The sequence below is a fragment of the Triturus cristatus genome, chromosome 4_1, assembly GCF_964204655.1.
Source record: "Triturus cristatus chromosome 4_1, aTriCri1.1, whole genome shotgun sequence".
In the NCBI taxonomy this organism is placed as follows: Eukaryota; Metazoa; Chordata; class Amphibia; order Caudata; family Salamandridae; genus Triturus; species Triturus cristatus.
This window is the reverse complement of record NC_140585.1, coordinates 805,407,364-805,430,410: the sequence shown is the minus strand read 5'-3', so window position 1 is coordinate 805,430,410 and position 23,047 is coordinate 805,407,364. Positions and strand designations below refer to the sequence as shown.

At 42.3% G+C, this 23,047-nt stretch overlaps 1 protein-coding gene across 4 annotated transcripts in view; it reads right to left on the bottom strand.

Annotated features, from left to right (window-relative positions):
• The window catches only part of TBC1D30 (TBC1 domain family member 30), a 259,726-nt gene that overhangs the window by 8,171 nt on the left and 228,508 nt on the right, over positions 1-23,047 (bottom strand). For all 4 annotated transcript variants that reach the window (XM_085653419.1, XM_085653418.1, XM_085653421.1 and 1 more), the window contains 4 exons: positions 20,879-20,984; positions 13,469-13,581; positions 11,282-11,421; positions 7,622-7,828 (listed from right to left, as the gene is read on the bottom strand). In XM_085653419.1, the coding sequence (XP_085509545.1) occupies positions 7,622-7,828; positions 11,282-11,421; positions 13,469-13,581; positions 20,879-20,984 (566 nt within the window). The remainder of the gene's footprint in view (positions 1-7,621; positions 7,829-11,281; positions 11,422-13,468; positions 13,582-20,878; positions 20,985-23,047) is intronic.

Genomic DNA, 23,047 nt, shown 5'->3' with positions numbered 1-23,047 from the left:
AAATGCCAATGAGAAACAAGAGTAGTGGAAGACATTTTAATCACACAATGCAGCAGCCTGGTCAAAAGGAAGAGTCTTGGACGATGAAGCATAGCTTTTAAACATATTAGCCCTGCAGAGTAACTGTCCAATACCCTTATAACTCAGCCATTTTAAAATTATGTTTGTTTCGCTTGAGCACTGTTTATGTCACTATGTAAGCTGGAAATCACCAGTGAGTTCTCAAAAAGCAGGTTACGATACACAGATGCACCAGACAGTGTGGTTTGTTTCCTACAGGAAGACTTGTGCATTTATGAGAAATCCTGTGAAACTCTACTGGCAAACTGTACAACACTTATGGAGCAGACTTATGTTACTCCAATGAGCTAAGTAGGCTTTTGTAACTGGATGTTTCTGTGGCAGTGCAGAACCAGTTCAATTCACAGCCACATTAAGCTTGATGCACCTTGATGCACCTTAAAATAAATACTCCCAAGTATTCTCTCTGTGGTGTGTAAATCTGAAATAAAAGCATGGGTATACTTGTGGAACAAAAAACTAATTTTGCAATGGATCTCAAAACCCACGCAGCCATCACATAAGGGAACATTCTGGAAAGGCTGCTGTTGGTGATTAATAGTGATGTCAAACTGGGTAAATAGAACTGTTTTTCTCTACATTGAATGGATTCTTTAAACATAATGTGCCACAAGGGAGGTGTTCTGTTTGAGATGTTTGCATTTGTGTGTGTGTCCCCTTGTTTGCATATTTAAACTGCTACCCAGATTCCATTTACAAGATCTTCATACCCCTGCTGTCATTGTGTCAGGGATGGTTTAAGGAATAGTTTGCTTAATTAGCACAATGAGCATTTTTTTTTCCACTTTTGCTTAGACAACCTGACAGGTAGCTAATTAAAGTGAGACACTCATGCCCAGGTAGAGATGTCTGTTACTATTTTCTCCTGAGGTTGCTGTTCCTTCAACATTGCCATTTCTGCAGCTGATGAATCCTCTATCACCAGACTAATGTCATTTTGATTCAAGTGTTCTCAGTATGGCCTCTTTTACAATGACTTCATTAGAACTTCTATAAGCTGGTATCCTCTGATCACCAAAGTCCCTACTTTAGGGCCTGATTACGAGTTCGGCGGTCCCAACCTGTGGTGGAGGTGCGGTGACGGTCGTGGACTGCTGCACCAGTGCTCCAACCGCCACATTAAGAGTGCGATGGTCAGACTGTGAGGGGACCACCGCAACTGCCAGGGAGCCACAATCCCTGGCAGTGGCACGGCGGTCCAGAGGCTGCAACATGCTTGGCGCTGCAGCACCGCCAAGCTTATTACGAGTTTCCTCCCCACCTCACTTTTCACTGCAAAAGTGAGGTGGGGAGGAAACAAAGGGGGCCTCTGGGCCTGGGGCTACATGCAAGGGGGCACATGTTGTGCCCCCCTGCGTACATGCATCCCCTGTTCCTGCACGTCATGGACTTAATAGTCCATGCCTTGCAGGAGCGGCCTTTGACGTTCCCATTGCAGTGCCTTTATGAAAGCACTGCCGCAGGAATGACAAAGGAACGCCTGCTAGCCAACAAAAATACTTGTAATCTGGCGGGCGGCCGGTGGTAAACTTTGACTGTGCGGGGCAGCGATTTGGCGGCCCGCTCCAGCACCACCAAAGTCGTAATCAGCCAGTTAGTCTGCAATGAGGTATACCTCTGATTTATCATTGAACCTCTTACTGATGATTTACCTTATATTTAGATAAAAAAACAAGTGTTGGACAAACTTCAGAGTAAAGGGTGAACAACAATTAGCCATTGTTGCAAGACACAGCCATTCTTGTATTTGTTTAAGACTACTTGTGCTGGGTTGATAGCACAAACTAAATCATTCCTTCAAAATACTATTTCAGACGTTTATCACAGCTAGTGAGTATTCTTCAATTATTATTAGGTATTTTTGGAAAAATTATGTTACCAATTTATGGATTATTTGATGAAGTTTGTGTTGTAACAATATGTAATTGTTTAGTGATTGCTTTATTAGGCTTAAAAAGATTAAGATCAGCTTTTAAAGTAAAGAATGGTACTGCGCCCTCATTTGCTTGATCATTTTCATCATGGTAATGAAAAAATTACTCTCCTATCCCAAGGGTATAGCAATAGAAGGGGTTCACAGATCAATCTAGTTTTAGCAAGGGTGTCTTGTGATTATGTTGTCACATAAAATACGGCTCAGCCTTATTTCACTTGGTCCCCTTATTTCTTGGTCCAACCAGTATGCATCTTATGGAAGTAACCAAGCTGAACACCCCAGTGTGGTCCTGTCGAGGTTGGCGCTAAGGCTGGATGGCATCCAGGAGATCTCCTACCACTCTGGGGTACGGCAGACTCATCCCATATCCCCCAACAGCAATAGTCATTTATACACATTGCGCTTCCTATCCCGGAATGTTAGGGGGATGCACACGGCACATAGGCAATATTCTGTATACTCCTACATAAAGAGACGGGGTATAAATCATATATCTTAAAGAAACCCATACAATTGCAGCAGAAACCGCTAAATTTCAGAAGATCTGGTGAGACTCCTTCTCCACCAACTTTTCTGCTTACACCAGCGGTGCTTTGTTCTGTTTGTGGGCGGGAGTTCCCTTCCAAGCACTTAATGCAGCTATTGACAGGGACGGCCAATATGCCTTTGTGGATGGACCACTGAATGGCACCTTGGTCCTTTTGGGTAGCATATACGTCCCGAACACTGACTAGCCTATCTTTTTCTCTGACCTCTCAGACAGGCTATCACACTGGGCTGGCATACCAAGGGTCTTCGAAGGGGATGTTAACTGTGTCCTGAACATACACCTAGACAGATGACACCCCCTTTCCCCCACTGCCGCAAGGCCCCAACTCCCCACATAGCTGCTAACCTCTCAAGATGGCTCTCACATTGGTCACTTTCAAATATCTGGAGGTGACAGAAATAGACTGCTCATGTTTACTCACACCATTCAGTTATTCAAGACCTATATGTTCGAATGGACCACATATTCTGCTCTATCTGCATGACTGCCCTCATTCTCTTTGAAAGAGTGCCCCTCAGACCACAATAACTAAAAAGTGAACATCCTCTTGGGCAGATTACTCTCCCCAACCCCAATGTAGCACCTCCAACGCAAGACCCTGGAGGACCCAGTGCTTCGAACAACACTCTTAGATCACATCTCCCATTACTTTGAGGAAAACCAAGGTATGGCTTTGTAGTGGGCTGTGGAGTGGGAATCCTAAAACTAGTGATGAGAGGCCTCCATTTGTGCAATAGTGGGCAAGGGCACAAAACTTAAGAGAAATATTACTGATGTAGAAAAGTCACTGGCACAGATAGAAAAGAGCCTGGCAGCACATGTGACTGGGATAGCTGAGCAAATGATTGCCCATGACAAACATGCTGACTTGATGGAGCAGCTGCAGTGCTTGAACTACACCACATACACTAGGAGGGCTCATGTGGAGGGCAACAGGGCTGGCAAGCTACTTGCCTGGCTCAAGCTGCTCCAATTGTATCACTTCAGCTGTGATCGGACCTGACATTACACAACCAAGGGGCCATACTGGGGGCCTTTCACACTTACTACTCCACCACAGATTCTGCTGGTCCCCTTTTAGCTGACCTCACTCTTGCGCTCACACCTGCACACCTTCAGGTAGAACTGAATAGTTCACTTATCAAACAGCAAATTAAAGCTGCCGTATGTGACCAGGCCATGAGGACGACCCTGGCCTTATTACAAAACTTTCATGGCTCAGGTTGTTTCCCGCTTTGCCATGATGTATGCTGAAGCCCTCTAAATGGGTGTCTAGCTGCTGCCCCTCCAGGAGGCCCTCCTGGTCTCGATCTCTAAACCTGACCCAATCCCACCTCAGTTGCGGGACCATTAGTGATAATGGGCAGGGACTACAAAATCTTAAGTAAAATCCTAGTGAATAGATATTAATAAATATTCCTAGGACTTATTCACTCTGACCAAAATGAATTTGTCACTAGACGGACCACCTCTCTTAATATCCGTAGACTACTTAACATTATAGGCTGGATTACTCGCCCCCCCACCCCCATCCCCAGCTCCCACACTCTGCCTGCCTAGTGCTGGACTTGGAGAAGGCGTTTGACATACTGAACTGGTCTTCACCGGCATTGGGATTGGTGGACGATTACTTGCCTCCTGTATACAACCTTGTGTGTCCATATGGGCAGACTAACATCAACTTAATTCCCTTTCCACTGGGACACGGGGCAGGGCTGCTCCCGATCTCTGTTGATTTTCACAATTGAAGTGGGGCCTCTTGTTACACAGCTCAGAACAGAGGCTGCAGCAAGGGGTATTCCTCTGGATGGCACAATGCTGGCCATCTCCCTCTACAAAGGGAACATGCTGCTGTACCTTAGAGATGCTAACACTAGATGTCCCTCTATCAGTTTGGCCATGCAGGAATTAAGAGATTCAGCTGGTCGGTGACTTAATTGGGGAACATTATGCATTTATCACTTCAGATGAAGTATTACCCAGTGATTTATAGATCTTTGTGGATATATGGCTCCCTCGGAGGAACACACATTCCAGTACCTGAGCGATAGGATCTATCACACTGACCTTTACTAGGGCAAACTAGTTCGTGCCTAAACAGTATTTCAAACCCAGATCCAATTTTCTATAAATCTCCTGCTGGCAACCTCAGGAAAGATAGCTTTATCTGAGATGGTAATGCTCCCACATATGCTTTTCTACTTTGCAAATGTCCCAGTCACTTTTTCGAGAAAGGACTTCCATGAACTAATCTGGGGGTCCAGACGCTGTGCGTTTCATGTACTACATTTCAGTTACCATTAGGAGAAGGCCTGTTCTGGAGGTTTCCTCCTTTGAACGATACTACCTGGTGGCTCAGCTCCAATGGATGGCCCACTGGCCATTCCTTGGGGGACACGGGTTCAGGCCAGGACTCGATGAACCCTGGAGAAGTTCTTCAGCTCCTCCTGCCCTAAAGGAAATTGGATCCTGCACACCCTAGATTGGTGGCACCATTCAGATTGTGTGTCAGTCGAGTCTTCAAAGTACCGCTTCCTGTTCTTCCATATGATCGGAGTTTCCCCTGTAGGGTTGCTCGGCAGTGCAGGCCTCTTAACACTCAGACTTGCGGCAATGGCACATTAAAAATATTACTACCCCTTGGATAGCTATTCATTAACGACCAGTTTCTTACAATTAATCAGCACATCATGGAACACGGTATCCCACCAGGACAATTGCTAATGCATAAACAGCGGGTCTGCAACATTCTGTGGGGAATCACCTGGGACGAACCACAAACACATGCAGTGATCCAAAAATTACTAGGTAGAGGTATAGGATGGCACCTAATCATAAGGCTATGTATAAAGCCTTGAGAGAGCACACACACACCCCACTCACAGAGCTCCGCGAGTCCTGGCAGGCAGACATTTTAAGGGGGCTTCACAATTTAGAGTTAGTGTTTACACTGGAAAATCCTCTTCTAGTGCCCAGAAATGCCCGCCTTAAGAATATTTAGTTTTCCATCCTCCACAAAGCTTATCTCATCCCTGCCAAACTGAATTGGATTTACACCAATGAACTGTCGCTCAGACCACTGCTGACCTATGCCCCACCTTCTCAAGAGCCATTCTGGCGATCGATATTGACTACCATAACTGATATCACCCACTGTGCTGGTCTGGACTCATGGGAGTCCATTGCCCTTGGAGTTTATTGGGACAATAAACAGAACAGAGTGGCAGCTCAACTTGCTGATCTTGTGCTCCTACTACTCAAGAGGGAAATCACGTGTGGGGGGAAGGGATTATGCACCCGCTCTGTTCTGGCAGCATATGCTAGTCTGCTGGATGGAAGCTGAAAGCGCGGCGATTCACATTAAAAAGTCAAGGGACATATGCAAACATCCCATATCAATAGGATGGGATACCATGCTGATCTATCTTCAGGCCGTCCAAGACAACACCCTCCTGCCTAGAACAGAAGCCTCACACGGCCCCCTGAGTGGTCTGGTGACCATGTGCGTGCAAACCTTCCTTTAATACTAGGTGCCCTGACCTGCCATTCCTGCCCTTGGGAATACAACTGCCCCCACATTCTCTTTACACAACACAGATTCTGTGGATCAACTCGACCTGCTCCCCCAGGCGGGCACTGCCCCTGGCCCATGCAGACAACAGTAGTATCTTGCACGGGTTTCTCCCCAAGACGCTCACATGACAATACAACTGTTATTGATATGTTTTCCTACCCACCTATTCAGGCAAGCCCCTATAGCAGTTCTTCACTTCTGAATGTTTGAATGGTGCTTAAGGTGGCATTTACTCACCAAAATGTCATACTGCTTCCACTGCTAATGAGACTTTCTCTGTACTGTTAATAATATAACGAACAAATGGTTAAAAAACCATGAGGGTATCCAGACGCTGTAACTTTAAACCTAGCACCACTCCAGCTTGCTTTTCACATATATTCTTTCCCCTCAGAATCTCTTTTGTGTACTACTGCCTTTGTTATAGTTAAGCAATTAGCACCAAATAGATGGGCATTATCAGTCTAGCATGGACTTAATTAAGCACAAATGGAAGCCACATCTCTTAGCCACAGTATTATCTTCTTAGAATGCCCAACCCCGAAGTGAAAAAGCTAATGTAAGTCATATATACATACATCTTAATAAAATGATCAGAAATTTAAAAAACAAGGTACAAAAACCTTTGATAAACGTTTATAGCTTTATAAAAATCATTCCACCCCAACGTCAGTATAACATTTTCTCCTGTGGCAGCCATTTTTTAACCCTGTACATTTAAAAGGGTAATTGAGTGATTTAAGAAATAAGTATTAAAATGAAGCATTCCCAGTGAAGTTAAGATAAATCCACCGACTGCACCCAACACAAGTTTACATTAGCGGGATAACATGTCAGGAAAGCAGACGTCTTTATTTTCGATCCTTCCTCTTCACTCTGCTGTCATACCTCCATGCCATCTCCAGATGTAGCACAGCAAAGGGAATACCAGAAGAAAGAAAGAAAGATGTTTTTATCCACTCTAAGCAGATCAGTGATGACAGTGCCTACTTGGCCTTGAAGACTGTATTTAAAAAATCAGTATCCAGATATAAAGGAAAAGTATTAAAAATGTTGCTATGTGTGTTGCTATATTTATTTATATCACTTTTCAAAAGTTGTATCTGGATAGCATGTTTAAACTTTCAAGATCGTAGTTTCAGTCCAATTTTATGTCTAAGTAACAACAAATGTGCATTTTACTGAGCATGCAAAATGTAACCATCAATACAGCAGCTAGGGAACTCGTTTCTAAAAGGAGCTAGGTGATTTTATTTCCAAAGAGTAATTGCAGAGCTAACCGTGACACAAAATACACTCACATGCATGTAACTGATGTGATAGCAATACCACGCATTACACAAGTATTAACCATGCAACAACTTCAGCGCAGGGCTATCACTTCAACTCATTTCCCGTACCCCATATGGAAACACATCATATAATCATATTTTCAGCTACAAAACATATTATCCTCTTTGCTTCTCAAGTGCATATTTACCTGCTCTGATGTACACCTGGTGGACCTGCTGCAGTTGCCTTTTTTTAATCCTGGAATATTGCTGCTTTAATGCATTAATGTCGGTGGTCATACGTTCCATCATCATGCTATTAAAAGCTGCATGACATTCACTCCGACAAGAATCAATTGCTCCTGGGCTGAGTTCGGCAATGTTGCTGGAACCCAAGCTTTGTGTCTCCTTGTTTTCTGTCACAGAAAAATGAGATTATTTCAGCCAGTCAGATTAACAAACAGAGGAGACTACACTCAACAAAGAGGTTCCCATGAAGAATACGGAACTAGATTCTTAGATACTGTCTTTCTTCACCCTTACCCTGTCGTATATTTTCCAACATTTGCCTGTGCCCATCTCTCCCTGGTTCTGGCTCAGCTCTTGTTTATAGTGTATGTTTCTACTGCCAGGTAGAGCCTTTTCCTCAACCAGAATGGTACATTACCTACTGAGGCTAGTTTTACTTTCCCTGGTGACAATCTTATACAATACCATCATTTAAATAACGGGTTAGATCACCCAAAGAATGACAGCACAAATTCAAAAACTATAGTTGACAAATGTGTGAAAGTTAAATTTCAGTTTTTTTCCGCAAAAAAGGGGCTGGAATAGTGTTGGTTGTGGTCACTGTCAATGCATAACTACCTCACCAAGGAATGTGATGCCACTGTGCTCCTCTGCAACAAAAGTTAATTTTCCAACAATCCTGGTTTTAAACACAAGTGAATCCTTTTCAGTTTCAATTAATAAACTAGTGTATGAAGGCAATTTTATCAATATAACATCACAATAATAAACACACTACAGTAATAACATGTTCCTATTTAAAAACAAAAATGCATTCTACATTTTTCAAAACATGATTTAAAACAAAGTCCCACTATAATTGCATCCCTATCAGTTTCCAAAGTAAAAACAAATTCAAAGGCTGAAAACTTCTAACATTTTACTGGAACAAAGGCCTCAAATACAGTTTTCACTCTTTCATGAAACATGGGTTTAATCAAATTAAAGGTATCAGTTCATCAGTTTCTTTCCGCATTAAAAAATGCAACTAAGCCTATATTTATCTAAAAGGCAGGGACCTTACTCACAATAAAATGTAGTCGATGCCCCATCTACATCAACATCAGTCTTTGCCTATTTGCTGGGCAAAGGAACGTAAAACAAATATTCAGAATTCTCACCATGTTGTTCCTTGCATTTAGCGATATGTCATGATAACAGGGTAGACATAATGAAAGCTTTATCGGCTGCAAACAAATATTTAAATGATTTCTCCTTAGAATGATTTACCAAAAACTCTTAAAACAGTTTCTTCCATACAAAGGTTAATATTCTGTTTAACAATCTTCCAATAAAACTCTTCTATTCATCGTCCATGCTTTTTCCGATTTAAATAGATCCTACAAATATGTTGTTTCCCCTAATAACACTTCACTATTTATCAGTCGTCTAATATATGTTATTATCAATGCTTCTGCTTCAAACATCAAAGCTCCTATAACAATGATATCCTCAATGGTTCAACACCTGAGGTGACGTCAGAAAAATAGCAAACACGTTTTAAAAGCTAAATTTCAAATTATGTATAAAACACCTTTCTGTATCTAGGCACCTATGCCAAACACTACTACTAGATAACTTTGTGTGCAGTACTATTCATTACAGGGTGCTCAGACATTCCGCCTCATCCTCTATTAAAATGGAAAAGGCCATTTAAAACTAGAAGAGCACACTGGACAGCAGCAGTTTAATTTTACTTCCTGATCAATGTCTCGATAACAATATTCCTAATATCTAACACATACTTTAATTGCATTTTCGTTTCTGAGCCATTACAAGCATACTTCAGCCTTTTCCTCTCAAACTGAGCTGTGCCCTAGAAATATTAATTGTTAATTTATTTACATTACAGTTTTGTTAATTTATTTACATTACTGTTTTGTTAATTTACTTTCAGCTTGAGCACATCTCCCTTTAATCAGTTTTGCCTAAGGAATAGTGAAGTATTTCAGTTAAAGCATGGAGCAAATCGTTAAAGCAGAATTAGGAGACCAAATTTCCTTGTAATCAATTTCACTTGGATTGCAATATCAAGTGCTAGAAGGGATTCACTTTCCTTTTAGACAATACATTTTTCTACACTATCACAACAACTGCAAATGCATCAACTTCAATATCTGTTTTACAGCAATGACTAATACAGGACTATGTTTGCTCTACTGACTAATAAAACACCTAAATCATTCATTCTTCCATTGCATCTCCCAATTCCATTTTATCTGCTTTCTGAACCTAGAGTATGACATTGGATAGTGTTGTTTACTCACTAGTCAAATGTCCACACTGTAAACTTTAATTTACCAATTAGAAGACAACAAGAAATACCCTTCTTTCTTTGACAGAGCATTAGGCTCAAGAGGAAGAACAAGAATTAAGCTCTTGGCCATGTACAGAAGATCAAATTTACAAAATTAATTGGTCCAGGTAGGGTCAAGTATATCAGGGATCACTCCTTATGGGCAGCTTTTGTCTCGTTGTAGTAAAGCAAACTGAATAGAATGGTAGGGTTTAGTAACAGCAATGCTGATACCCAGCAACAACTTAAGGAATGCATTTTGCCCTTATCCATCGGGTGCATGCACACAGAAACTCTCTCCACAACAGTTCAGAATGGAAATGTGTATATCGTAATTTGCATCAGAATCACCAACTCAGGCTTGTAGACTGACTGAGCCTAGAAAGGTTTTCAGACTGATCTTAAGCCTTTTATATTTTTGGATAATCGTGATGTTGCAAGAGTATAACTCCAGGCATCATGATGTCTCTGAAATACAAGCTTCTCTTTTGAGGCTCAGTAGGTCAAAGGTTCTAAAGAATTCCTCGATTCGTTTTTCAAGAACAAAAGGTAGGGTGCGAGTGATCTTTAGGGAGTACCCTTGATGTTTCATATGCATTACTGAAGTTTCTCTTCAGTGCTCTTGGCTCAGCATGGTGAAAACGTGTTGCCCTCCATTCCGTTGGGTAAGTGAACACGCCTCACCCCAGTCGAAAGTCTGGTATTCTAATTGCTGGGATGCACAGAGATGAAGGAGACATTTTGTTTAAAATGGTGTGCTTTGTTTGCCAATCTGTATGAATACAGCCAATGAACCGATAAATGTAGCACTATGAAAAATGAATTTAAATTGTGGGGTTAACCTCTAGTGCTTTGGTAACAATGACTTACATGCCATGTTGCTTTAGAGCCATGCAAGTGCAGCTGACATAGCAGTTTGTCATACAGATAATTTCTGCTGCCACCTTCCTCAACTCAAAGTAAAGGGAACAGTGGCTAGGTAGCAAAGACAGATCTGCTTCTAATTTTAACTACAATACTACACAGCCTTAATTGAATGAGACTATGATGTCAGAAGCTCTGTGGGAAGACAGGAGTGTTGCAGTGCCCATTTCCAGGAGGGAAAGAGAAGAGGACCTGTTTGCCCCTTTACTAATCTACCATGCTAACAAGAAGCACAAACCCAGTGCACTACCTAAAACCCAGCATGCTCAATCGCCCATCTTGCCTAATATAGAGGTCTGAGATTAATGTACTGCAACAATTTACATTATATATATTTTAGAAAAGGAGTAAACAAACATACCTTTTATTTGTTTTTGGTATTTCTGCAGCTCTGGTGCCAGAAGTCCACTGAATGGTCCAAGACAGCCAACTGCATTAGCTACAATATCCTCATCATCCAAGTCATTTTCCTCATCACTATCTCTACTTTTGCCTAGTCTTCTATAGAAAAAAAACATTTGGGAGGAAAATGAAATTTTAAATTTATTGATGCAAAAATCAAATGAAATAAAATGCATGTGCAGCAGTTGAATACATTACAGAGGTCTTGCTGTTAACAAAATGGTTGCAAATGATGGAGGAAGAGAGACAGTAGCAACTGGGGTTATTTGAGCATTAACAGAAGATAATGGATTTTTTGGCAATAAAAGGAGAGTAGGGTCTTAATGTACTAATAGTCGTTTGCAAACCAGGATGTGTAATTTGTACGCTGACTGGTTATCAAATAGGTGTGCAATGTACAGTGCAACCTTTGTATTAATAGGTCACATAGCTAACTATCCATTCACATAGGAATGTAAAACGACCTGCCTAAGGAATATGAATTAGACAGGTCACAATTTGCAGCCCCTCGTTATTAGCTGTGAATGCGGGGTTGGAGCATTGTATGAGACAGCAGACTTTCGACCCTGTATTTGCCTCTCAGAAATAGGAGTGGGATATCCTCTACATGCCCCCTCCTATTTCCAATTCAAAAAGGGATGCGAAAGCCCTTTTATGAGTCAGAAAATCTTTACAAACTACTAAAAGTCATTTGTGTGCCTTGTATAAAGCCCTTTGTGATTGCAAACCCTGGGATTTGGCAAATTGCAGGGTTTTCAGTCACAAAAGGACTTTGCAAATCAGGTCTCTTGTTCTTGTGCCATAGACTGCAGTCAGGGACAGGTGTAAAATAAAAGGCCTTTAAGGGAAGATCAACAGATGGCGCAGGTGTACAATAGGGCATGTATTCAGGGTGGTCTTTGTTCGAGGTGTAGTCCAGTAGTGCACTAGTGCATTTATTTATATATTTTTTAACAGTTTCACTTTATAGACCTAGGATCCTGCTGAGAGAGAGCTGACCTTGTCAATACACTGCTGAAAGGGAGTTACTTCGCTAAGGGCCCTATTACGATGTCGGGCCATCGGACTGCCGGCCGTATTTCAATTTGATCGCCGCTAGCAGTCAGAAAGTTGTCTGTACCACGGAGGGGACATTCTGCGGCCATGGAAAAGGGCAGCTGCACAGGACGCCACCATGCAGAGCCTCCTCCACGTCCATTCAGCGTGTGCCATGCACCATGTTGTGCATGGCACACGATGCATGGAGGTAAGTTTGCCTCAGCCAGTCGGGGGGCCCTGTTTTGGGCCCCCGATCCCTTTCCGACAACCTTTTTCATAACGGGGTTCCCGCCATTAAAAGGCTGTCGGAAAGGGATATTATAATCCCATTGGCGGTGCCTCCCTCGGCAGCGCCTCCATTCTGGGACGCTCTTCCGACTGCCACAGTGTCGGAATCTAGGATCCTGGAAGAGGCGGTGGTGTTGCTTCCAACAGCTGTGGGTCCAACCGCCAGCATCATAATACTGCAGTCGGACTGAAGGGCTGTCGGCCGTATGATCTCATCTGAGAGGCTCCACCAACATCAGAATCAGGCCCTAAGTTTGGAGCCTGCCACGTAGATTGCACCCAACATCCCACAAAGTACAGTTTGTGCATTAGCCTACTAAACGATATCATAAGAATTGGAACCACTGATCTGCATATTAAATACAGAACACTGAGATAGATACACTTATACCATGTGATATTTCACACACTGGTTTACCTTCAACATTTGACTTATGATTGTAGGGTTTCTGAAGGGCTCAGTTTAAAGTCATTTCACAGTACTCTCTGTTCGACTGTGAATTTAAAACAATCAAAAACTGCTACATTTGAGAGTCTAGTAGTGATTAGTAAATCTATTCACATAGAAAGGAGAGAATTGTTAGTTTGCACAACTCACATGAAGCTGTGAAGAGAGCAATAGTGTAGTCAATATAAAAAGATGTATTTTCTAAAATACAGATTAACTTTATGTGGGTTACTTATTATATCGCTGTTACCAACTCACTCACATAATCCCCAAAAAATACAGTACTCCAATTACCCCAAATGCTAACATAACTGGAAGAGTATCTGGAAAAGACTAGGCTAGACACAAAATAAATTAGGGGTTTGCACTTACCCAGAAAATGAAGCTGATTTTACAGGTGCAGGAAATGGAGTGATGTTGTATGTGTACTTCTCCCTGAGCTCTGCCAATTGTGGGAAAGGGAATTGTGCCATAGAGTAGACAGTCTAAAACAAACAAACGATGTTAAATGAAGTATTTTCATTCAGATAGTGAAAGGTAAATGTGGAATCTATCATAATAAACATATTGTGACAAAAAAAATGAACATCACAAGTGACTAAGCCTAGTACACAAATTTGATAAAAAAATTAACTCTTAAGGTCCTGCTTACATTTATATCCATTTCTTGAACACGCTTTTATTTAACTAGTGTAGCAAAGGGAAAACAACAAAGATGTCTGAGTCATTTTAGATGCATAGCAACTTAGCTTGGAAACAAACTGAGCTGGACCTTCAAATCAATAAAAGAAAGGATTTCTTGAATTGTCTGACATCAGCTTTTGTGAGAAGGATTGGGAGTTAAAACTTGGCAACAGCACATTCTTAATTAAGAGGTAGGATCACTTTCAAGACACTGTGCATTGCACATAGAGCCTTTCGAGATCAAAGCCCCTTCTTCTTCTGACGGCTGATTGCTCCCTATAAACCTGACAGAGCTCTCAGATCCTCCAACATCCTACGGGTCGTAGCTCTGCCGTGAAAAGGGCTGGAAAGGAGGAAGATCCTTCAGGTACAATGTGGCAATACTTTGAACACACTGCCCCTTACCCTCTGGACAATTGATAATGAATTGTCTTTCAGAAAATGGCTTAAAACCTTTCTGTTTGTGTATTAACCCCTAATGAGCCTGTGCCTACAGTCTGTGTTGATCAATCAGTCCTGGGATGCCTTATGGTCGCCATGGGCTTAACACATTTTCCCAACATAACAGACGGGGCATGTACTTGATGAGACGCCGCCACCACAACAGGGAGGAGAGTCTGAGTGGAGATGCACAAGAACACCAGGAAGGAGATTGATGCAATAGGTTAATGTGGAAACAATTTTTGAAGTATAAATACATGTCAAATTTTCTGCCTCGTGGTCACAAAAAAATAAACAGAGTCAAATTATATGAACTCTGAGTATTGGAATCCTGCCACAATGTAAGTTATAAATGTAAATACAATTACTATACAATATTTTCATGTTGATTTGTTTATACCCTTGTTCCTGTGCCTTCAACCGATGTATTACACCACTTCAGAAGATACTCACTGCTGTCCACTCTTTACATTGGACTCTCAGTTTCTCCACTTTTTAAGAAATACCTGAAGATATCTGGGGTTGCTTAATGGTTTTTGTTAAGATGAGTGAGAAAGGGTTCAGAACTGCAATAGCCATTACATAGTATCTGACCACTTTGGTGGCTGTTTAGCCAAGAAGGGAGATGGCTGGACACCTTGACTTTAAATAAAATGATCATCAACTCCCACTTTATAACGAATTCACAAAGAAAAAACACTTTCCTATTTGAAACAAAGGTTGAAGTCCTCCTCATGCTACACCACTTGTAGAGACCTTCTCACATGCTGCTGGCAGATTTGTATCCATGCCAGCAGTCCAAAACGATTCAATATTAGGGATGGCATTCTATCTGTAATTTAGCAAATAAACTTTGAATAATCCCTTATGTATTGTCCCAAAATGAATGCTTTTAATCTGCCCAGAGAGTGCTAGATTCTGTTGGAATATGATACATGTGCAAAATCGCCTGGAGACACTCCTCCAGCAAAGTACATCCGAGTACAGGAGGCGAATGAGGAGCAGATGTGATATTTTCATTGTGAATTCAAATTAGGCAGCAGCCTAACCTGGTTCTTTAAAGTCTTGGCATTTTTTTTTTCATGGCTTCATTGTAATTTTTATGCCTCTTCTGACTCCTCTTCTGTAATGCATAGCTGCAGTAGAATCTAATCCAACTTTCCCGTCATGCTTTTTATCTAAATTTATATGAAATCTCCAATATATTGAAAATGAGGATAGCTATTTCTAAGGTACTTTTGGTTTCGAATCCCAGATTTAGCAATGGGTCAAGGTCTATTTTCCCGCTATCTGCTCAACTCAGTTATCTTGTAGAGTTTACACTGGGAGCCTGATGGTAACAGAGTGAGAACTAAGAAAGCTAAGGGTTGGCTTGTCTCCTCCTGAGCATACACCAACCTGCGTTTATTTCCTTGTAGGCACTTGTGCCGTTTTGGAGATGCCTGGATCCCAGTGAACCGGGCCCCATCTTAGTAGGAGTAATCATTCAGTTTTTGATTTTAAATTTACCACTGTTTATTTCTATTGGTTTATTTTACCAGTGTACTGCTTTGCACAGGGAAGCCTGTGAAAGCTGTAGGGGTTGCTGGACCCTGCTTTAAAGCCCCATTTATTTTGCCCATCGGTTTTACTCAGAGCGAGCTGCTCACGTTGTGGCCACGCCCCCTCCACTGGAGTGCTACTTAATTAAGATCGAAGCGCGTCCGCGCCGCTGGCGCACCAAAGGCAAGCCTGTTTGTGCCTGGAACCCTGGTCAGGACTCGTCCTAAGCCCATAACCAGCGAAGTTATAAGGGTAAGGAACTGAGACCTCTAAACCACACACCCTCCTCCTTGAAATGTACATCCTTTAATCTTGCGACTCTCTCGCTTAAAAATAATCAGATCTGCTTCAACTGGGGTTATAGTCTTTTGCCTCCCGCCATTTGCCAGAATACCTCTCCTCTTACTTCTCTTGCTGGAAAGCAGCAGTATTCAAAAAAGAAAAGCGATCCGAGCACGTGATGCACGCTCGTCAATGCCCGTTCTCTCCCTAAACACAAATTAGAAATCGCGGACATAATTGAGACCCAGAAACTGGACTTGCTTTTTATCACAGAAGCCTGGGCAGATCCTCATGCCGGCCCGGACTTCTGTATTGCAGTACACTCAGGCTTCTCGGTACATAGACGGGATAGATAAACTAAACGAGGGGGTGGACTTGCGGTTATTCATCGCGATACGTTCACAGCCTCGTTTGAAACTGTTCCCAGGTAGGACTACAAAGCTTTACTTTTTCACTTGAAAATAACTAATCACTTTACCTTTAAGAGCATGTTAATCTACCACCCTCTGGGGCCTTAAGGCAGCCCCCTGAACAACTTTAGTTCTCTTTTGGAGGCTTGCGCTTAGGAGAATGACATCCATATTCTGAGCGATTTCAATTTCCACCTTGAGGCTGGATCCGATATAAACACCTCATCCTTGCTAGAAACCTTGAGTATGCTAGGACTCTCAAATTATTCATGAACCCACCCATATTGCGGGACATACCTTAGATGGTCTTTTTGCTACTAAATGTGCCCTTCTTAGTATCGGGGAAGTCCTACCATTAGTTTAGACTGACCACCACCCCATTATATTGGAACTTAATGTCCCACACTCCCATCAACTAGGCTCAGAAAGCAATCCTTGAGTATGCACATGCACATGGAAGGATATAGACAATAACAAACTTAGGATGCTTTTGTCACAATCTCTACCCAATCTAACAGAAGACTGACCAGGCCTCTGTTCTTTATAACAACTGGCTAAAGGACGCCGCATATAAGATAGCATTCTACACAAATGTCTCCTACAACAGGGAAACTCCATCAGTACCATGGTTTACTGAGGCACTCAGACTCGAAAAACTAAACTGCAGAAGACAGGACAGGTGCTGGCGGGCACAATACAACGAAAGAAAGCATCTGGTGAACAAGCCCTCACTATCCAAATATAAAACCCTCATCAGTAAGGAGAAAAGTAAGTATTACATTCAGCAAATTAACAGAGCCAAAAATTCCAACCAAAGAGCTCTTTCAAGTAATATCCAAGCTCTCCTCTCTGCCCAGCAATAAGGTGAGTAACCAGTCTCAAACCTTCTGTGATACATTAGCTTCTAATATACAGGGTAAGGTGGAACAAATCTATTCTAATTTTAATTACTCCTCCCACATCGTCGCTCCTGTAATCGACCCCCCAGGTCCTTTCAAGTCCTCCCTCTTTCTCTGAATTCGTCCCGGCCACTCGAGACCAGATTAGCACCATGATTATGCTTACGAATTCCAGCACCTCCCACCCAGACCCATATCCTCCGTAGTTTCTTAAACTGGTCCCTGAAATTATAAGCAGAAGTCTCTCGTCTATCGTTAATGTTATGTTTGACATCAGGATCTTCCCGGTTATCTGGAAAAAGGCCTCTGTTTTACCTCTTCTTAAGAAACCCAATCTTGATCCAACAGATCCAAATAGCTACCGGCCAAACTCCTGCCTCCGTTTCCCAGCTTAGATAATAGAGAAGGTGATGAATACTCAGCTCTCAAAATATCTCCAGGACAATCACCTTCCCGATGAATCTCAATTCGGTTTCAGGTCAGGACAGAACACAGAACCGGCCTTGATCAAAGCCATGGAGCAAATCAGAACAGTTCTTGATAGTGGGGGGGGATCATCCTCCTTGATCTGTCAGTGGCATTTACACCGTCGACCACATGGTGTTGATTAGCTCCTTAGGTAGTAAAGGGACAGCCCTAACACTGATCACATTCTTCCTTTCTGGAAGACTACAATCCGTGGCCTTGGGCCGTTATGAATCCTCTCTCTTCCTTGTGGAGTATCACAGGACTCTTCTATCAGTCCCACACCATTTAATATATATGTTACAGAACTGGACAATCTAATCAGATCTTTTGGTCTTTCTCTGACCTCCTACGCGGATGGTACCCAGATTGTTTTGTCAGCCTTTAGAAATGGCAACAATATGGCACCCCAACTCCACAATTGCATGCTAGCCGTTACGCCTTGGATGAGCTCACATTGCCTAAAATTGAACTCTGGTAAGACAGAGGTAATCCGGTTCGTAAACATTTCTCCAATATGGCCCCCAGTTTGGTGGCCGGACGAGATGTGCCCCTGCCCACACCGGTGATCAAAGCAAAAATCCTTCGAGTGATCATTGATGAAAAATATAACTTTGGGCCACATGTTAACACCATCACTTCCTCCTGCTTCTATTTACTTAAATCACTAAAGTAAATATTACCTTTCATCCAGGCGAGACTAAAAAGACAGTAATTAATACCTTAATCTTATCAAAGTTAGATTACTGCAATGGCCTCTACCTGAACATGCAGCAAAAACATCTCAATAAACTTCAGACTGTGCAGAATGCGGAGGCCAAACTTCTCCTAGACATTCCCAAGTTACATTCAGTGGCCAAGGATATTAAAAACCTTCATTGGCTTACCGTAAAATGTCAGATTAAGTTTAAGGCGTTATGCATTACCTATAAGGCGCTTCACAATATAGGTCCTCAATTCCTTAGTCAGTCATTGAAATTGTACTCTCCCAACAGACGCAAAAGCAACAAATGATGGAAAGAATGCTGAACAATGCAAACATTCACCCCCAATCACAAAGGTCTGGGTTTAATCCATTGTTCTTTTGCTCACCACACCACCCCAGTTTTGACACAGCCATATACAAATCAGTCTTCACCCTGTTCCTCATGGGAATAGTCCAGCCCGAACTGCCAAGCCAGGTCCTCCCTCGACTGGAAACAAGCATCCTGGGACTGGTTTTAAGGCATCATCCCTCATCAGCCAGGCTAGCTTGGATCAAGAGAGATCATACCTGGACTGGAAACAAGCATACTGAGACTGGTTTAAGGCGTCACCCCTCATCAGCCAGGCTAGGTTGAATCTAGTGGCGCAGTGAGCACGGGACCCATGTCTGGGCATACCCTTCCCACTTAGGGCGGAAAAAGCAACAAATGATGGATGGAATGGTTAGCAATGCAAACATTCACCCCCAGTCACTAAGAACTGGGTTTAATCCATCGTTCTTTTGCTCACCATGCCAAACAGTTTGGACGCAGCCTTATGCAAATCAGTCTTGACCCTGTAACTCGTGGGAACAGTCCAGCTCTAACTGCCAAGCCAGGTCTTCCCTGGACCAGAAACAAGCTTCCTGGGACCGGTTTCATGGCATCACCCCTCATCAGCCAGGCTAGATTGAATCCAGTGGTGCAGTGAGCACGGGACCCATGTCTGGGCATACCCTTCCCACTTACGGCGACAAAAGCAAAAGCAACAAATGATGGTCGGAATGCTTAACAATGCAAACATTCACCTCCAGTCACAAAGATCTGGGCTAAATCCATTGTTCTTTTGCTCACCACGCCACCCCAGTTTGGACCTAGCCATATGCAAATAAATCAGTCTTGACCCCGTTGCTCATGGGAACAGTCCAGCCTGAACAGCCAACCCAGGTCCTCCCTGGACCATAAACCTGCCAAGCCAGGTCCTCCCTGGACCAGAAACAAGCATCCTGGGACCAGTTTCGGGGCATCACACCTCATCGGTCAGGCTAGCTTGAATCCAGTGGTGCAGTGAGCACAGGACCAACATCTGGGCATACCTTTTCCACTTAGGGCAATAAAAGCAACAAATGATGGACGGAATGCTGAACAATGCAATCATTCACCCCAGTCACAAAGAACTGGGTTTAATCCATCATTCTTTTGCTCACCATGCCACCCCAGTTTGGACACAGCCATATGCAAATCAGTCTTGACCCTGTTCCACATGGGAACAGTCCAGCCCGAACTGCAGAGCCTGGTTTTGGGGCATCACCCCTCATCAGCCAGGCTAGCTTGAATCCAGTGGTGCAGTGAGCACGTCATTTGTTGCTTTTGCTTTTTACCGCCCTAAATTGGAAGGGTATGCCCAGATGTGGGTCCTGTGCTCACTGCGCCACTGGATTCAAGCTAGCCTGGCTGATGAGGGGTAATGCCCCGAAACAAGTCTCAGGATGCTTGTTTCCGGTCCAGGGGACAATGGTGGGTGTGCATGCGAGGTAGTACAAGGACAATATATGGCAGGTGGGATAACACACAGACAATGGATTAGCACATATACAATGGATTAGCACATGGACAATGGAGGGTAGGTGGGCGCAGAAGCACATTGACAATGGTGGAGACCAAAAGGACAATACTGGGAGGGGGGAGGAAGCACAAGGACAATGGTGGGAGGGCTGGCAGGGAAGCACATGGACAATGGTTGAATACACATAATGCAGTATCTGTCCCAATGTTTGTCATACCAAATATTTAGAAAGGGAAATTGAAAGAGTAAAGTTACAAACCAAATCCTTCAAAATAATCATTTTGAAAACACTTTTGACTATACATATTTTTACAAAACTTGAAACAAAAATCATAAAATGGTCTGCTTTCTGTGTAACATGTATACTTCAATATATGTTGAAGCCACTGAATGTAATGAAAGTCAGCTTCTATGGTCGTTATAACCTTCCTGACAGAAGCGTGTTATTCTGATAAATATTTTTCACATGACTTTTCAACCCATTTTATATTAAGAACCCAAAATGATCACGATTCCTCTGATGTACTAACCTGCATGAGTTCATAGCTCTCAATAAGACCATCTTCCAGCATCTCTTGGGTGAGTCTTCCCATTGCACTGTAAAAGTCATCCGCATTCTGACAGCATTCAATCTGACTGGATAGAAACACATCACACATAACTTTGAAAAACAAAGCATTACATGTGCACAACTCATATTTATTTTGAAGAACTGAAAGGTGTCACTTTTCTGCGAGTAACTATGTATAGAGTCAGGGAGGTTTTAAAAATGGCTTAGGCTTTTCCACAAAACACGTGTTAGACTAGACTATATATTCCAGGAGTCATGTTTTCTAAGACCTAGCTCATGGCCATGTACTTGGCCTTCTGTAGCTCATGAGTTCAGTTTCATCCACTGACCAATGTACTTGGCCTTCTGTAGCTCATGAGTTCAGTTTCATCCACTGACCAATTTCTACTCTGGGATAGAGAAGCATGTATGCGCGTCCTCCGGCCACCACACAAGCAGTTATACACAACAGGCAAATACGAGTATGATTATTTACTTTAGTCACATAGCACACTGAAAATGAGGGAAGGAAAAATGTGTCAATTCTAAATATTATGATAAGTGCATTGAAGAACTCATTGGAGGGAAGAAGCCTTATTAATACTGATACCTTTAGAATTCTGTGTCAATTTGTCCCTCCATTTACTATGAAGTAAGAGAAAGGAAGGAAGCTCCCCTAATAACAATTTGACTATTTTCTGTACCAGACAATTGCCAAATTTGCATTAGTTCTAAAACAGTGTAATGAGTAGTCTCTTTATGCTTAATCCTTGGAATAGGAATAGCTGCCAGTTGTAACACAATCTTCATTTTCATGCACTGAGCTGTATATATGTAGCACTACATTGACTTCTTTTGTTTTAGCAAGCACAGGAATATAATTAATCTTGATGTACACATGAACAGAAGCAACTAAATGCATTTATGTATATATGTAACCTTGTAACCTTTAGTGTCACATTTGATGTTAAACTATGGCAAAGTTCCGACTCTTGGCACAGCTGAGAGAAAAAAACACGAAATACCATGTTGAACGAGCTTGCTAAGTTTCAGGTAGATGATTGGGAAAATGATTTAAAAAAAAGAACTTACTAATTTACCTGAAAATCCAAAATACCGTTCACCAGTAACTAGTGTGGTAAATATTTCATTACCGGTACTATTTTTTTATGCGGTAAAATCTAGTAAGAATAACTCAGTAAATATAAGAGGCAGAATCCGTGGTATTAGAGGTTCTAAAAGGCTTTATACCTTGACAAAGGAAATACAATTCGAATTGCAGGCTTCAAATTCCATCACCACGAGAGTTCAGGAAGGAAGGGCATACATTATTGACAGATAATTAGTTTTATAGGAAAATGCATTACAGTGAAACAGATGCAAGAGGCGTAACAGCTGATAAGACAGATAAACTGTGCATACGTAACTAATAGGGGCGGACATATGGGCGTATTTTAATAAACGTCATTATACATGATGTCACAAGTGGGTGGATCCATAAAAGAATCCTGCGATGTCAGCAGAAATATTTGGCAGAGATGCGCGCGCAGCCGCATGACGTGTGATTGACGTGCAACTAGAGGGTGAAGGGGACTTGACATTTAGCTCTACATGTGGAGACAGAAGTCTGGGGGTCATGTCAACCTAATCCCAAATCATATCTAATATCCTATGTTTAAAGAACTGTGTTATCCAAAAGGAAAGGTCTCTAGGATAGAATCTATTCTATACTGACTGTTAGTACGTGTACAAGCGTCTAAATGTCTACCTGAAATGCGAGGGGGTAGGAATATTCCATGGTAACGGGGCTATGAATTACTTGCATGTGAACAGCGAGGCCTGGCCCTTTGCACGGTAGCTGGAGGAATGTTTACCTAAACTACAAGACAGGAATGCATCGGATGAGGAGCGGAGTAGATAATCTTGAAGGTGAAATACAGTTTTTGGCAGGCAACAGGCTGGATCAGGCACCGTTAGCCGCGCAGGGAGTAGGACAAAGTTCATGGATACAGATGCAGGCTCAGACTGGAGCTTTCAGAGGCAGAAGGCAGGAAAAGACTTGATGACAGAATTCTGGGCCTACTCGCCTGAATCTGTAAAATGTGGAAAGTGAACTATATAAGTCGGTGGCCTTTCATACTTAGGAATG